The 15,622-nt window shown below is 45.0% G+C and overlaps 1 protein-coding gene across 6 annotated transcripts in view; it reads right to left on the reverse strand.

Annotated features, from left to right (window-relative positions):
* Nucleotides 1-15,622, reverse strand: part of TMEM63C (transmembrane protein 63C) — a 70,053-nt gene that overhangs the window by 4,017 nt on the left and 50,414 nt on the right. For all 6 annotated transcript variants that reach the window (XM_053378606.1, XM_053378614.1, XM_053378597.1 and 3 more), the window contains 12 exons: nt 13,336-13,444; nt 12,503-12,576; nt 12,044-12,124; nt 10,416-10,536; nt 8,215-8,348; nt 7,513-7,635; nt 5,085-5,238; nt 4,372-4,478; nt 3,465-3,551; nt 2,522-2,587; nt 2,154-2,316; nt 772-877 (listed from right to left, as the gene is read on the reverse strand). In XM_053378606.1, coding sequence (XP_053234581.1) covers nt 772-877; nt 2,154-2,316; nt 2,522-2,587; nt 3,465-3,551; nt 4,372-4,478; nt 5,085-5,238; nt 7,513-7,635; nt 8,215-8,348; nt 10,416-10,536; nt 12,044-12,124; nt 12,503-12,576; nt 13,336-13,444 — 1,325 coding nt within the window. The remainder of the gene's footprint in view (nt 1-771; nt 878-2,153; nt 2,317-2,521; nt 2,588-3,464; nt 3,552-4,371; nt 4,479-5,084; nt 5,239-7,512; nt 7,636-8,214; nt 8,349-10,415; nt 10,537-12,043; nt 12,125-12,502; nt 12,577-13,335; nt 13,445-15,622) is intronic.

Raw genomic sequence — 15,622 nt, forward strand, 5'->3', positions numbered from 1 at the left:
GAGATTTGCTTTTTATTAAAACCAAACCAAACCAAACCAAACCAAACCAAACCAAACCAAACCAAACCCAGAACACTAATAATTCAGAGGAGCCTGGAATATCTTGGTGTGTGTGTGTTGGTAGAAGAACACAGGAAGCTGCCTTATAACTGAGTCAGAGCAGCAGCATCTACACTAATTGGCTCAGTATTGTCTCTACCAGTTGATTGCAGCTCTACAAAGTCTCAGAATGAGTTTCCCAGAGACTGAATGTGGGATTCTGTGCGTGCAAAGCACATGTTCTACCACTAAGGTACGGTCCTTTCTCTTGTGTCAAGGCTACAGCCTTGAGCACAAATGCATAAAAACATCTAAGACAGGGGTAGGCATTATAGTGCCCTTCAGATGCTGTTGGATTACTCCCATCATCCCTGACTGGGGAAGATGAGAGTTGGAGTCCAACATCATTTGAAGGGCACCATATTGGCTACTCCTGATCTAAAGTTTTTAAATGTAGAAAGTATGGCAGCCCAGTGTTTGTCCAGTGGATTGGAGTGCAGCCATGTGGATTTTGGTAAGGCTGCTTTTAGCTGTGAAACGCAACTGCATGGTAGCAGAGCCCCACGTTTTGCCCTGAATCCTATTAGGCAAACTTCAGCAGCTGCCCTGCCCAGCAGCCCATCTCTATTCCCCATATCCTTCCCCATGCATCCTGAAATCTGACTAGGATACTGGTTTTCTCAAGTGACTAGACAAGGACAGGAACTTTGGGGGGCTGGCAGAGATACTTACCAAAGGGGACAATAATGGGGCAGGTGATGCTATAGGTCATGACAACAGCAAATATACAGCAGGTCCAGGCATACTCCAATCCAAACTGGAACTCATAAGCTTGGTTCTAAGGAAAACACAGCAGCACATTTATCCTGTTGTCTTCTACTTCATCATGAGGAGAGCTAAAAGAACACTTATTGGCTGGGTTAGCCTTGAGCCAATATGATTTGTTTCCCTTAGCTACGGTTAAGCATTACATCTATGTACCTAAACCATGGTTAAGTATTGGCCACAAACTAGGATGCAAAATCATGGTTGAAATAGGTTGCAAACCCACTACATTGGCCTGCACAGAGAAAACTGCTGTTGAGGCAGCTTCCCTGCCTCCTGAGCTTCTCTTGCCTGCAAAGCAACAATCAGGTTTTGCTAACATCTCCTTAGATATGCCCTTTACAAGCTACATCATGGTTTCAATGTTTCTTTGGGATGTTAAGCAGTGTTTAGGCAACAGTGCTAACCATGGTCAATGCGTTGTCTGCTCTGGGCCCATCAGAAGCACTCTTTGGGTGTCTAACACTCATGTGATTGAAATTATGTTAAGGGCCGCTGTGTTGCATCTCCACTGCCCAGCCACACCACCCTCCACTCACAGGAGGAGGAAGTCTAAAGTAGGGGAGATTCCCTACATTATTTAGCATAATACACAACCAGGATTGTATAGGCAGGGTTGTGCACACAGGGAGCCTAGACATGTGTAGATCCCACTTCAAACCTTCTCCCTCCCCCAAAGTGTGGAGGCCAGCAAATGGTGACACAGTAAAAGAGGTGGGTCCAGCAAGTTCAACTCTCTCTTTGCCCCTTGCATGATAAATATCATGACAGTGAACTCCCAAATACAGCTTGACTTTCATGAGATTCCTGCTCCATAAGAACCTGGGCCACTAGAGCCCTTCTCCCAAGATTGCTGTCCTTGTTTTCCAATATTATATCTGCAACAACAATGCACAGGCAAGTGCCCTTCTGCAAAAAGAGAAAGCTAAGCTTCTCAAGAAGTGAAATTTTGTTCTCACTCACACACTGCATAGTATGCAGCTGAAACACATAGAATATATATATAATCCTAACTAATAACTCTCCAGGACTGAAGCTTGCCCTAAGTTGATGTTTCTCATAAACCTCTGGAGAAGCTGAACCTCAAGCCTGGCCATTTGTGAGTTTTTTGGTTGGGGGTGGATGGCATTTCCACACCCTTACAGGACAGAGTTGCTTCAGAACAAAACATAACAAGAGGGAATCCCAGAGATTCACAAAACACAGAAGTGCCAAGAGGACAGCCTTCTGGTCCTAAGACAGGACGGCATGTGGCTGAGTGTGAGTGAGAAAGTAACGAAACCGCAAACCCGCTTGATGTGGAGCCGCTCCGGTTCAGACTTGGCAAAGCAGAGCCGCGTGGCATAGACAATGAGTCCAGGGATGCGCAGCAACTCCATGGCTGTCCCAATCAGGCTGGAGGTGACAACATAGTTGACAAAGAAAGCACCGTTGTCGGGCAGGAAAACACACCTAGGTGGGAAGAAACCAGGGGCGGAGGAGTGAGAGATGCTCTAAACAGACCGGGAGAAAGTGGCACTTCCAGAAACCTTTGCTGAGAACCAAGGCCACAAGATGCTCGTGACGTACCTCATAAACACAAACAAGGGCACCCATCCTGCCAGCAGAACTGGTGAGCCCTCTTTGTCTCTCACACACAGTTCTGAGCAATACTCACTGAAACTTGATCTCTGCCTGATCCACAAAGTGGGTGTCAAAGAGCCAGCGGAAGAAGAGATCCAAACTGGGGAAGGAGAACAGAGAGCAAGAATGCAACAGAGGCTTATTCTTTTGCAAGGAAACATATGCAGGGCCCCCAGGCCACTAGTCTAGCCCACTAAAGGTTGGGGCTATGCCAGCAGGACTACCATGCTGGCTTCACCAGTGTGTCTGTGCATTCACAACTTCAGCGGCACTTTGCCCTAGCCTGTACACGGAAGCTATAGCGATACTGGTGCTGGGAGGGAGGGGAGGCTCTGTTCCACCACCACAGCCGCTGCTGGTACTGTAGCTTTTAGGATTTTTGTTGTGTAGCCCCAAGGCCCCTGTGATTTGCCCCTCTCTGGACCTTCATACACACTGCCCTCTTATACAGATAAAGACTAAAGTCGTGAAATACCACCTACTACTTTGTCTCTACTTTCTCATGCAAATCAAAATGCCCAAGAAAGCATTTATTTTGCTTCAGAAAGGAAGAACGGAGTGCCAAGTCAAGTCTCAAACCTAAATAAATTTACCTCTAAAGTGAGCTTAATTTTCTCTTTTGAAAGGAGTGGATTCAATTTACCTTCCTTTTATATGACAGTAAGCTTAATATCAACAAATTACTTAAAAAACAAGGTTTTATGTGGTAATTTGAGCTACCACATGGAAAACACACTTGTGCAGATCTCCCCCAAATCTCAAGTGCTGCTGATTCACTTCTGTCTTTAAATCTTGCCAACTACTTATTTATAACTGCTGGTCCTCCCTATGGGGGGGGGGGGGCTGAACTGCAGTGTGTTCTGTGAGACAGGAAGCATGCATTCAATCTGCAAACAAAAGGCCTTCAAGAGGCTTCACAAAAGGCCTGAACAAAGGAAGAATGATTTGTGTTTTAACACCTGCAAGTTGCTTTGTACCTGGTCAATCCAAGTGAGGGCAAGATGATAACCATAAACACCAGGAAAAAATAACACTTGTGCATTGTGATCTGATTCTCATTTGACCTAAAAGGGGAAAACAACAACAACACATATTTATCCCATGGGGAGAGACAATCAGCAACGTAACAGGAGCTAGGTTAGAATTTTGTAGTAAAACTCCCGAGATGATACTATTAAAGCAACCTGATAAAAACATCCTCAGATTCAGCAATAAATATCACAGAATGTCACTGAAACACACTTTGAGGTTTTGATGAGGACTTTGCATTTTTCTTTTTTTGGCTTTTGTTTAGATTAGCTTGTTTTTTCTTGTATTGTATTATGAAAAGCCTTAATAAAATCTGATTTAAATAAAGCAGCATACATTGTGTGTGGCATAATGGTTATAGTGTTGGAATAGGACCTTGGAGGCCAGGGTTCAAATCCCCACTCAGCCATGAAGCTCACTGAATGATCTGGGGCCAGTCACCAACTCTCAGCCTAACCTACCTCACAGGGTTGTTGTGATGAAATAGGGAGGAGGAGGAGGAGAAACATGTACCCCACCTTGAGATAAAGGCAGCGTCTCAATGTAATAAATAACAACAACAATAATAATGAGAGTTACAAACCCTTTTACTCCAATATGAATAAATAAAATAAAGCATGGGGTTCTTTTAGGGTTTACCAGGTTTTTCCTTTTAACTTAGGAAACCATGCTATTAAAACAACCAGATAAAAGGATTCCCAGATTCAGCAATGAATTTTACTGACTGTTACTGTCACAGCCAGGTAGATCCCCAGAGAAACTCTGAAAATGCGTAATGCAACAAAATCTAACCCCTGGGGTTTGTTTCCAGCACAAAACCATTTTAAAAGTTGCAGGTGTAAGGATATGAGTTACCTCGTCCAGTGCGATTCGAAGAAAGCAGAGTAGTACACGATGAAAGGCAGGAAGACTGAGAAAGCCCAGAGCAGCAGCGTGGGGAAGAACTGGGTGACAATAGGATTCTGGGAAATGAGATAAGACAGGAGGAATAATATTACTTAATACTTTTACTAAGAATCCACCAGCTTCTCTGCCTGCCGCACCCTGGGAACAGGACTAAAAGCATGCAACTTCTCCTTGATAGTGCATAGCCTAGGTTCCCTCTCATTGCTGCTAATTTGGTCACTGACTGTAAGTGCGGCTTGGGTAAAAACAACGCCACATCAAAGGCAAAAAAGGATGAATGGCTGTTCTGTGCTGGGAGATTTCTGCCACAGCTCCTTCTCTAAACCAGAGGATCACCTGTGTCATTCTTCCTTCGGTGCAACAACCTATTCAGTATCGGGATGCATTTGAAGATCAAAGATGAAGATGGCAAGTACCATAGCACAGAGCACACAGCTGTCTGGCTCCCCTGCGCAGAGCAGCGCTAAAGGCTCCACTATCAGGACATTAGGCAGAGATTTCATTCCCTGTCCAATGCTTTCACAGGTATATGCTTCTCTTTTGGGGGTGGATGGGCATGGAATGGGCAAGCCCTGAAAAGCAGGGAGTGGGAATGTTACCCTCCCCATAGCTGGGCTCTAGTACCAATAAGGAAGAACCCCATAGGGGATGGCAGTGCGCACCTTGAGGCTCTCTACAGGCCGTGTGACGTTGAACATGTCCATGGTGTTGACAATGATGGCGGGCGTGGTGAGGAAGAAGAGGAGGATGAAGAGGCAGATGTTGAGCACGACAAACCGCACCCACCACGAAGCACCGCTGACGGATAAGTTCTCCCTACAAGAAAGAAAGCATGAGGAGCATGCGGAGTGCAGGGAAGCCAGCCGGCCAAGAGGTGACAGCAGCTGCCATCAACCTGATGCCTTCCAGATGTGTTAAGACTACAACTCCCATCAGCCCCAGCCAGAACGACTGCAGACCGAAACACATGGAGGGCACCAGGTTAGTGAGTTAAGAAGTTCCCATCTCATAATAACACTCTTGCCCTCACTTCTGGGGTTTAGGACTTCTGCATAAATCATAATATCTAACTAGAAATATACTGATTGTGCGCAAAGTGTTTGCAGTTGGTTGTTTGCAACATGCTGGCTGCTGAAATTAGTGATTGTTTTAAAAAGGTAACACTGGCTTGAGGATTATTTGCTTTGTGGATGACCAATTAGTGGCACACTGTACCCACAAAAGCATGGTGTTGGCTGGATTATGCAGATGTTTGGAAGCATCTACAGATGAATACTCACTTCAGCCAGATAGGTCTGCTAGGTGGCCAAGGAGAAGGGCCATAACTCAAGTGGTGTAGCATCTGCTTTTCATGCAAAAGATCCAAGGTTCAATCTCTGGTGTCTCCAGGTAAGGTTAGGAGAAACTCCCAGTCAGTATAGACAAAACTGAGCTAGATGGACTTAGTATAAGGCAGTTTTCTTTGGTCCTTGCGGAAGCTGCAAAAATCCTGTCAATATCCCCGAGAACAGTTTTCACACCACCTTTGTGTAGTGTATTAATTGCAGTCAGCAGATGGTGCTATTGTTTCACCCAGTTCTTCCACCAGCAACGATACAAAAACAGCTAAGATTCTAAGGTGCAGTAAGAAATCAATTGCGGCCTACGCTTTTGTGGGCTCAAGTCCAGTTCATCAGTTTCGTGCGGTGTAAACCCTAGGTGCAGGTATATCTACACATGGAAGGGTAGTAAGCAGTGATGTCAGAGGGAAATAAAATGCAAAAATTACAGACACTGACCTCACTGCTTACAATTCCCCAATCAACCATGTATATACATGCACATGAGGATTATTCTTCATGCAACTGGTGAACTGGAATGTGGTCTGTAAAAGCTAATGCTGCAATAAATTGGTTAGTCTTTTGGGCACCACAAAACTGTTGTTTTTGTTGCAATGCAGAGTAACATAACTTTCCCTGTGGAAATATATTAAAAAGTCTGCCTTCTGCCACATGAATGTGTCTGAATACTAAGGTTCTCCTCTATGACTGCGTACACATCACACATTCAAAGCACATTTCATTGTGAACTGCCCTGAGATCTATGGGTAGAGGGTGGTACAACAACAACAACAACAATTTTGTTGCTCAAAGAATTCTGGGCATTGTAGTTTGGGAAGGCTTGCTGGGAATTTTAACCCTGAGGAATGAACTGCAGTGCCCTGAGGGGGGAAATGTGCTTTGAAGGTATAGTTGTACTCAGCCAAATCTCCCTGAGGCACTGGCTGCGGGGTAGCTCAGGACTCCATGGCTGCCATAATGACCATGGGGCTGTCCCAAATGTCATCGGCCCAACCCATGTGGCAGGCTACACTCTGAACCTTGTTTTCTCAACTGGGTAGGAAGAAGGCGATCCGAAATTGGGATATACTGACATCAGTCCCTTATCATGGTCAGATCACTTCCTGCTGAGATTTAGGCTTTTGGCACCTTTTACCCTCTGCAGAGGTCTGCCCTTGGAGTCTAATGGATCCACCTATAGCTTACCAGAGCATAGATTACAGAAGTTAGGCTATTCTCATTTTGTATTTTTATGTTGTGAACTGCCCTGTGATCTTCAGATGAAGGGTGGTATACAGATGTAATAAATAATAATAAATAATAATAATTCCCCTAGGGATTCATTTCAGCATGTAATGTTAGTTGCCTCGATTACTGTTTTATCAATTTTGCTGAATTTTTATGTAGTGAATTTTTAACAGTGGCTACAAAAAAGCACCAGAATAACCAGACACTCTCTGGACTCAACAGCATCTTTCAACATCAGTGCCCAAACGAACATTTACATCTATCTCTCTTTTCTGCCTGATGTCACTGCCCAGGCCAGCCTCCCGTAACCTGATGCTGTGCTGGATGGGGCTGACAGATGTTTTCTAAAACATATTGGGGGCATTAGGTTGGAGAAGGCTGGCCTAGGGTTTAAAGCGGTGGATTTGCTAGTCTTGAAACACCCAAAAGTATAACACGGAATCTTAAAATTTCAACATGTTGAACTCGCTCCTTGTCTTGATGCTCCCTTGAAAACCAGGATGGCAGAAGCATGGGAACTCACCAGATGATGTCGTTGGGAGCGGGGGCATAGCTGACCCCCCAGCAATGGGATTTCACCACTGTGGTAACAGAAGACTGTTGTGGATGCTTGCGACACCAGACACGGCTGTAATCTTTCAGAATTCTGGGGGAGAGAAGAGGCAACAGCTGGAGGAGGGTGGTCCAATACTACTCCCATACAGAATGCAGCTCCATTTTGGACAAAAGGGCTGTGGCTTCCCGATAGTGGCGCCTGCCCTGTGGAACACCCTCCCATTAGATGTCAAGGAAATAAACAACTTTCTGACATTTAGAAGACATCTGAAGGCAGCCCTGTTTAGGGAAGTTTTTTAATGTTTGATGTTTTATTGTGTTTTTAATATCCTGTTGGAAGCCGCCCAGAGTAGCTGGGGAGGCCCGGCCAGATGGGCGGAGTATAAGTAATAAATGATGATGATGATGATGATGCAGAACGTCTCAGGTTCAATCCCTGGCATCTCCAATAGGGTTGGGAGAGATCACTGCCCCAAAAACCCTGGAAAACAGCAGCCAATCAGTCAATACTGAGTCAGATGGGCCAATGTTTGACTATGCATAAGGCAGTTTCCTATATTCCTAATATTCCCCTTGGAGATAATCCTTTCTGACCTCAAATACGGTGCAAGTTAAGACGTTCAGTGTGAACAAACTCCTAGAGAAATTAGTAGTAGCAGGGAACACTCACGTGGCTGTCATCCTCTCATCCTGAAATGTGACAAAAGCCATGTCAAGGCGTTTTAACGCAATCCGGCTCCGCTCCGCATTAAATTCATCTGTCAATTTCTCTTCTAGCTCCCCATAGTATTGCTCTGCATCTACCTAGCAGGGAGAAAAAGAAGCATGCTCAGTTATTGGTTCTGCTTTGAAATGCCTGTGAGAGTAAATGCAGAATGAAGTTATCATCTTCTGTCTTCACGCATTCTCTGAAAGGCTGCATTCACCGGCTGCTTCCTGAAACTCCAACTACCGCACAATTATTTTTTTTGTGAGACAGCAAGAATGATATATACTGGTTTAATCTAGGCATTTTCCATCACCAATATAAACTGATTATACTTGCTGTGATGAGGTGGAGTAAAAGTCCAAGGCCAGACTCCGCAATAAAATTGGTACCAAGTAAACATTCATCAGCTGCCAAATTCTAGCCCAGGAGTTGCAACTGGAGTGAATCAGCTGTCACATGAAGGTGTGTGCATGCAAGTGAGAGAGATTAACTGCGTCATTCCAGCCCTTTCAGGCAGACACTACTTGAAAAAGAACAGCAATAACTATGTCAAGGAGACTATGGTCTCAGTTGGAATAACAGCTGCCAGCTGCCAGACAGTATTCCAGCAAGGCCTCTAGATGGTGCAAGCTGAAGCACATCTTCCGAGATGACGTAGAACCGTGAAACAGTTTGTAACAGTTTCAGCCCAAGCCCTGCCTTTAGTCCCAGCCTGAAATATTGGGCCCATTTTTAATTTTTACTACCTTATGTGCCTTTCTCTATATCTCTCTCCCTCAGACACACTGTCTATGGATATTCTAATGATCCCCGCTTCTGTCCCAATCTGAAATGCTGGGCCCATTTTTAACCTCATGTATCCATTTCTCTATAAATTATTGTCTTCACTGCGCTTTCTCTCGGTGCTCAAACAATCCCCTTTAGTCCTAATCTGAAACATTGGGCCTTAAAAAATAAATAAATTCCTTCGTGTGTCTTTCTTTATACAATCCTTTTTCTATCTCATATGTTCTGAAAACAGAGGAAGAGAGGCACAAACAAGCCTCCTCACACATTTACAAAATGTGCATGCAGAATGGGGGAAAGAGTGCCACTGGTGTGGCCCATCTCTGACTTAGGCTTAACAAAATTGCGGGTCGCAATTCACCAGGTGAAGGCCAGTTGTGTAGCAGATCAATTTCAGCTCTGTCATGAACTAGGTCCAGGGGACAGGCAAGTGCTCAAGAAAAACACACACACACACAGACTCCCATTTCCAGGTTTTTTCCCCCTGTCACTGGGTGACATTTCCCTGAGGCTGCTTAAGAAAGACCTGTGTGCCCCGAGGGAAGGCAGAAGCTAGGAGACTTGGGCCAGGCACTAACCACCAGCTCCTGACAAAACTATCAAGAGGTCTCAGAGAACTGTTGGAGCAGGCCTTTTCCCCTGGGGCTGCTCAAGAAAGGCCTGTGCAGCCTGAGGGAAGGCAGGAATGAGGGAACACAAGCCAGGGAGCTTGTTGCCATCAGCTCTTGGAGAGGCCTGTGTGGCCTGAGATGACTCTGTCAGTCACTCTGCGTTTTATAACATGCATTTGTTTTCATATTTTAAAACTACAAACCATGTTTGGGCGCCTTGGCAAAAAGGTGGTTTCTAGGGGGACGCAGGGGGACGCATACCCCTAAACATTTTGTGAATCTAATGGAAGAAACTAATTTTTAAAATTTTTTAGTTTCTTCTCTAGCACAGTGAATCACCACCATTGAATAGCACGGTGACTGGTCAGTTTCGTTCTTACCACCTCCGATGGCAGCCTCATTTCCTGACTCTCAGATGGAAGTGAGTGTTTAAAATGTGAAGCAATGTGGAATGTGGCTGTGTGGTGTTTTACTGTCAGCTGAGTAATATGAGGTAATGCATGTTCTTTGTACTTTTGTCCATTTACTGTATTTATTTTTCCCAATCTGAACTATAAAATGGAGATTTTCTTGAGTCAAAATGAGAGCACCCCTAAACTTTTTTTAAAAAAGCACTGTATAAAAGCAATCACTCAATCAAACTTCACATGGAAATTGTCTCTAGCTTAGCTTGGTAGCCAGCAGACTAACAAAGCAACAGGGTAATGGACAATCATAAATGCCCACGGTCAGTTTCATGTGCCGGCCCTGAATTTCACTCTGTACCTCTTCAAAGCCGCAACTACGGCAACAGAAGATGCGTGAGCAGGGGTGGATCTTGATCATGATTTTCCCCTCCTTCTGAGCCTTGGTGGTGAAGTAAAGCCTCCCCTTCATTGCCTTGCGCCTGCCAGCCAAAACGAAGCAGAGCGGAAAGTTAACGAGGCTGCCCATTGAATCATTGTGTTCAGAATTGCCGTATTTTTCCGTGCATAACATGCCCCCATGTATAAGACAACCCCTATTTTTTGGGGGGAAATTGCTCAAAGTTGTTGAGCAGGCCAATCACACGGCCAATTGCCTCTGACAATCTCCTGCTGGCTGCTGCCACCAATTGCCCACCCACCCACTGTTATCCATAAGACAACTCACAATTTTTGCCCATCATTTCAAAGGATAAAATATCGTCTTATACATGGAAAAATACGGTAAGTGTATTTCCATGCATGCACAACTGCAGTTGCTTTGCTTAAGTTTGAGGCTTTCGGATTCCGTACAGCAGGGGTGGGGGACCTTTTTCATCGCAAGGACCACATTCCCTTCCAGGCAACCTTCTGAGGGCCACATGACAGTGGTGAGTGGGGACAAAAGTGGGCAGAAAAATAGGTGTAAACGTTGCCTTCGTACAGCATTCTAGTGTCTCCACACCCATACATGCTCCATCCAGACAAGCAAAAGAGGCATGAAATAGTTCAAGGACACTTTCTAGCCAGGCCAGTGAGGAGTGTGGACTGGGGGCAGTTCTCAGGGTCAGATAAAGAGGACTGGAAGGCCGCATTTAACCTCTGGGTCTAAGGTTTCCCACCCCTACAGAATTACATCCTCAGAACCTTAGCTGTGATGGAAATAACGTTGCGGTGCAGCACTTGGCATTTATATATTTATTTAAATATGCAGACAAAATACTTGTTTAAATAGGTTTCAAGGTATCACAGTGTGTGGCCTGGATCCTTTGGCTCTGTGAATGGGAGCCTCCATTCATGGAAGAAGAGCTGCACTCACAGAAGAAACCCCATCATGATCTCAAATCTCCTTTCATTCACGGAGTAAAAAGTTGTGATTTGAGGCAGTGTATTTAGAGACATATCTTGAGATGAATTTTTTAAAAAATTGCAGATTAAATGTGAGGCCTGAATGGAATTATGGCTAAAAACAGTATGTTTAAGTGACACAGACCAGAAATGGGTCTGCCCTTTAACTGTTTCCATTCCAGCTGGTCATTGTAAGTACTATTCAACATTAAGAACTGACATGTGAGTTTGCTCCCCCCCTTACTTCCCTGTTCCTTTTCCCTCGCGTGCTGTGCCTTTTCGATTGTAAACCTGATGGCAGAGACCACCTTGTTTTTATCAAAGGTACGCCACCCTGGGAGCCTAAGTGCTCTAAGTAAAATAATAAATATAATGCAGCAAATAATTGCCAAGATGCAAGTCTTTGTCATGTTAAAAGGATCAGACACAAGCTTCTCCCTTGTGTCTTGCAAAGTGCCTGAAGCAATTCTCAAGGCGGGGTGAGAACAATCTTGCTGAAAGGTGCTTGCTACTGCACTGTAAAATTGATATCAGGATATCTGCTTAATAGAATCCAAGGAGTTTAGAAAAATCCAGGTCACAGCAGAAAAACAACACACCCACCTCTCTGAATCCAACTTCATCAGTGTGCGAACATCGGAACAGAACTGGACACCAGTCACTGTGCAGCTTGGGTAAGCCTCACTGTTGAGAAGAGACAATCAAGATATTTAAGGAACATGCTCACCTGTGAAAAGGAAGTGATGGAGCTTGATCAATCCTGCCCATCCCATCCCTGGCGTCACAAGGGAACGGAGACTGGGATGGTACCATGAAATACAGAATACCTCTTTAGAAAGTTGTTGTAGCAGCGATTGGTTAAAAATGGGACATTATCTTATGAATGTATTTATTTTATTTTTGTATATTTATATCCCACATTTCACCTATCTTGGGACCCAAGATGTTGTATAAGTGGTACCCAGGCAGTCTCCCATCCACCTTCAGTGAGTGACTATTACTAGCTAGAGAAGAAAGGGGATGTGTTTAGAGGCATGGATATCAGCTTATAGTTGCACTTACTGGAAATGTTTGATGACAAGGGAGGGATCCATAATATCTTTGGGAATCCTGGTAACCATCAGGGTCCGGGCCACCTTAGGGAGAAGAAAGGGAGAAAGTCCCTGAAAAAAGGAGACACCGAGAGCAACAGGACCAGACTACCCCCCTCCTGCAAATAAGCAGGGTATCCAGAATTCTGTACAGATAAAGCTTAATTCTGAAATTTTGCCAAGGCATTAAGACACTATGCAAAGTGGTAAGCTGTTAAACACATATTTATGCTGCTTTATTTTATGGGTTTCTTTCGTGTGTTTTTTTTAATACTTATTGTAAGCCACCCAAATAATTTTGTTATGGGATGGCATGAAAATTAAAATAAAAGGAACCCAAGACAGAGTTCTCATTTTTGGTCCACAGCTCTCATTAAGGACACAGACACCAGACTCCAAAATTCCCCAACAGTGGATGGTTACCTGACTGAAACATACTGGGATCCATTCTCTCTTTAAAAAACTTTTGAATTAAATTAACTTTCCCACCTGCAGCTAGTTCATAACATTAAGAAAGATTTTAAAAATATTGTTTATACAGGAGTCTTTCCTACATAAGACGCTTGCCTCATTGGTTTTCTGAGCAATTTGCGAAAGGCCACATAGTAAATTAGTTTACAGCTGGCTTGGGATTTCAACCCACCTCCTTCCAGAGCATTCCCACCATACCAGTGTGAACTTCTTGAAACCAGCTTTGGACCCAAGGATCTCCCTTAGCAAAGGACAATGAAAACACCTCATTGCCCAGAGTTTCTCTGAAAGGGCAGAAGGGGAAGGCGGGAATGGGGCCACTGTATTTCTTACCTTCTCATTCTCCTTGTATTCAAGTTGGATGGAGTGATGAGCCATGCAGAGCACAGTGATGATGAAATAGAGGAGGGCAAAGATGCTGTGCAGCCACAGGAGACGGTCACTACAGGAGACAAAAGGAAATACATTTTTTCCAAACAGGAAATACAAGGGATCTTGGCCAGAATATAAGGAAGCCACAACCGTTTCCTGAGGAACACCTAGAATTCCTCATTATGGGATGTAGGCAACAACTTCCACCCTCACATAACAATATCACAGTTTCATGGAGAGAGGGCTAGCCCAGAAGTACCCCAAATTACCCCTGTGTTTTTACACACACAAAAAGCTTCCCAATAGTTGTAAAAGAAAGAACCAAGTAGAACCTTAGTTCCTGGATCTTTGTTACCCTACGCATTGAGATCATCACAGAGTCATGCATGTTGGAGATGGAAATATGGGGAACAGGTCAAGGACCAACAGTAGATGAGAAGGTAGAAAATTGCACAATGCGTAAAAACAGTGACTCTGAATTTGTTGCCATGTTGTAGCAATGTTCAAAAGAATTCTTGCAGCCAGTGACCAACCCTGGCGGATTTGATATTATTCCCTTCTCCCCCTGCCCCCCATATTTGCTTTGCTGTAGAGGATAAAAACATTTCCTGTTTGTGGCTTCCACCAAAAACTTATTGCTCATACCAACTGCACAGACCAGGTACATACATGGGTACACATGCATAAGGTAAAGGTAAATGACCCCTGGACGGTTAAGTCCAGTCAAATTCAATTATGGGGTGTGGCGCTCAATTCCGCTTTCAGGCTGAGGGAGCCGGCGTTTGTCCACAGACAGCTTTCTAGGTCATGTGGCCAGCATGACTAAACCACTTCTGGCACAATGGGACACTGTGATGACTGCCAGAGTGCACAGAAACGCCGCTTACCTTCCTGCCACAGCGGTACCTATTTATCTACTTGCACTGGTGTGCTTTTGAACTGCTAGGTTGGCAGAAGCAGGGACAGAGCAACGGGAGCTCACCACTGTCACGCGGATTCGAACCACCGACCTTCCGATCGGCAAGCCCAAGAGGCTTGGTGGTTTAGACCACAGCGCCACCCGCTCCCCTCCACATACCACTAATCCACATACTAGGAGCACTGCAATACTAAATGAAACAGGTATGTGCTAAAAGCTTAGGCTTAAAAACAAAACGCCCACAAATTGGGGTGGGTAGGTTAATACTAAAAAGTATGGAGGTGATCCAATTATGTGTGCACATTCAGAGTTGCTTCATTTTTTAAGCGGGGATAATCACAACCGCATACCGTACTCTTCTCTCTATAACACGCAGATTTTTTTCTCCTAAAAAGTAAGGGGAAATGTCTGTGCATGTTATTGAGCGAATGTGTGGTCCCTGGAGCCGACTGGCCCGAGTGCAGGGGCAAAAATCCAATTGCGCGCGTCAGGGAGGAGGGAGCTCCGTGAGAGAGGAAGCTGTTGCTTTCCTGCATTCTGCCTCAGGGTCTTACTGCCCACCCTCTTCTGTTTCGGTTGCTGTTTGCTCAAACGGAACAAAGAGCAGGCAAATCCCCTCCCCTCCAGGCAAGCAGAGGGGAAAGGAAAGGATCGCGTCCTTCCTTCTAATTCCTCTCCGTGCTCCGGTGCTGCTGCGTTCAGGGAAGCATTTTAGGGACTCGCAGACAGCCGGAAAACATGCAGGTGGGAGAGAGGGGGGGGGGCTGGCTTGGGTGGGTGGGTGGGGAAAAACTTTTGCCTTCCTTTCCTCCCTCCCGTTAAACCCCTCTCCTGCATTCTTAGCCAGCTGCTTCTCTGCACACCCCTCTCGTGCTCCTTGTCCCTTCTGTGTTTTTCCTTCCCTCCCCACTTAAAATGTGGTTACAAAGCACAGATCCACATGGATCCTCAGGATCTTTGCATTGGGTCACCCCAAATTCACCATCAGATCACAGAGCATGTCCATGGCTACAGCCTGCACCAAAAAAATCACGCACCCACTGTTGCCTGGGGCCACAATGGTGCAAAAACGTGGTTACAAAGCACAGATCCACAGGGATCCTCAGGATCTTTGCATTGGGTCACCCCAAATTCACCATCAGATCACATAGCATCTCCATGGCTACAGCCTGCACCAAAAAAATCACGCACCCACTGTTGCCTGGGGCCACAATGGTGCAAAAACGTGGTTACAAAGCACAGATCCACAGGGATTCTCAGGATTTTTGCATTGGGCTACCCCAAACTCACCATCAGATCACATGTCTGTGGCCACAGCATGAGGCACAA

This window comes from Podarcis raffonei, chromosome 1, assembly GCF_027172205.1.
Source record: "Podarcis raffonei isolate rPodRaf1 chromosome 1, rPodRaf1.pri, whole genome shotgun sequence".
Taxonomy (NCBI): Eukaryota; Metazoa; Chordata; class Lepidosauria; order Squamata; family Lacertidae; genus Podarcis; species Podarcis raffonei.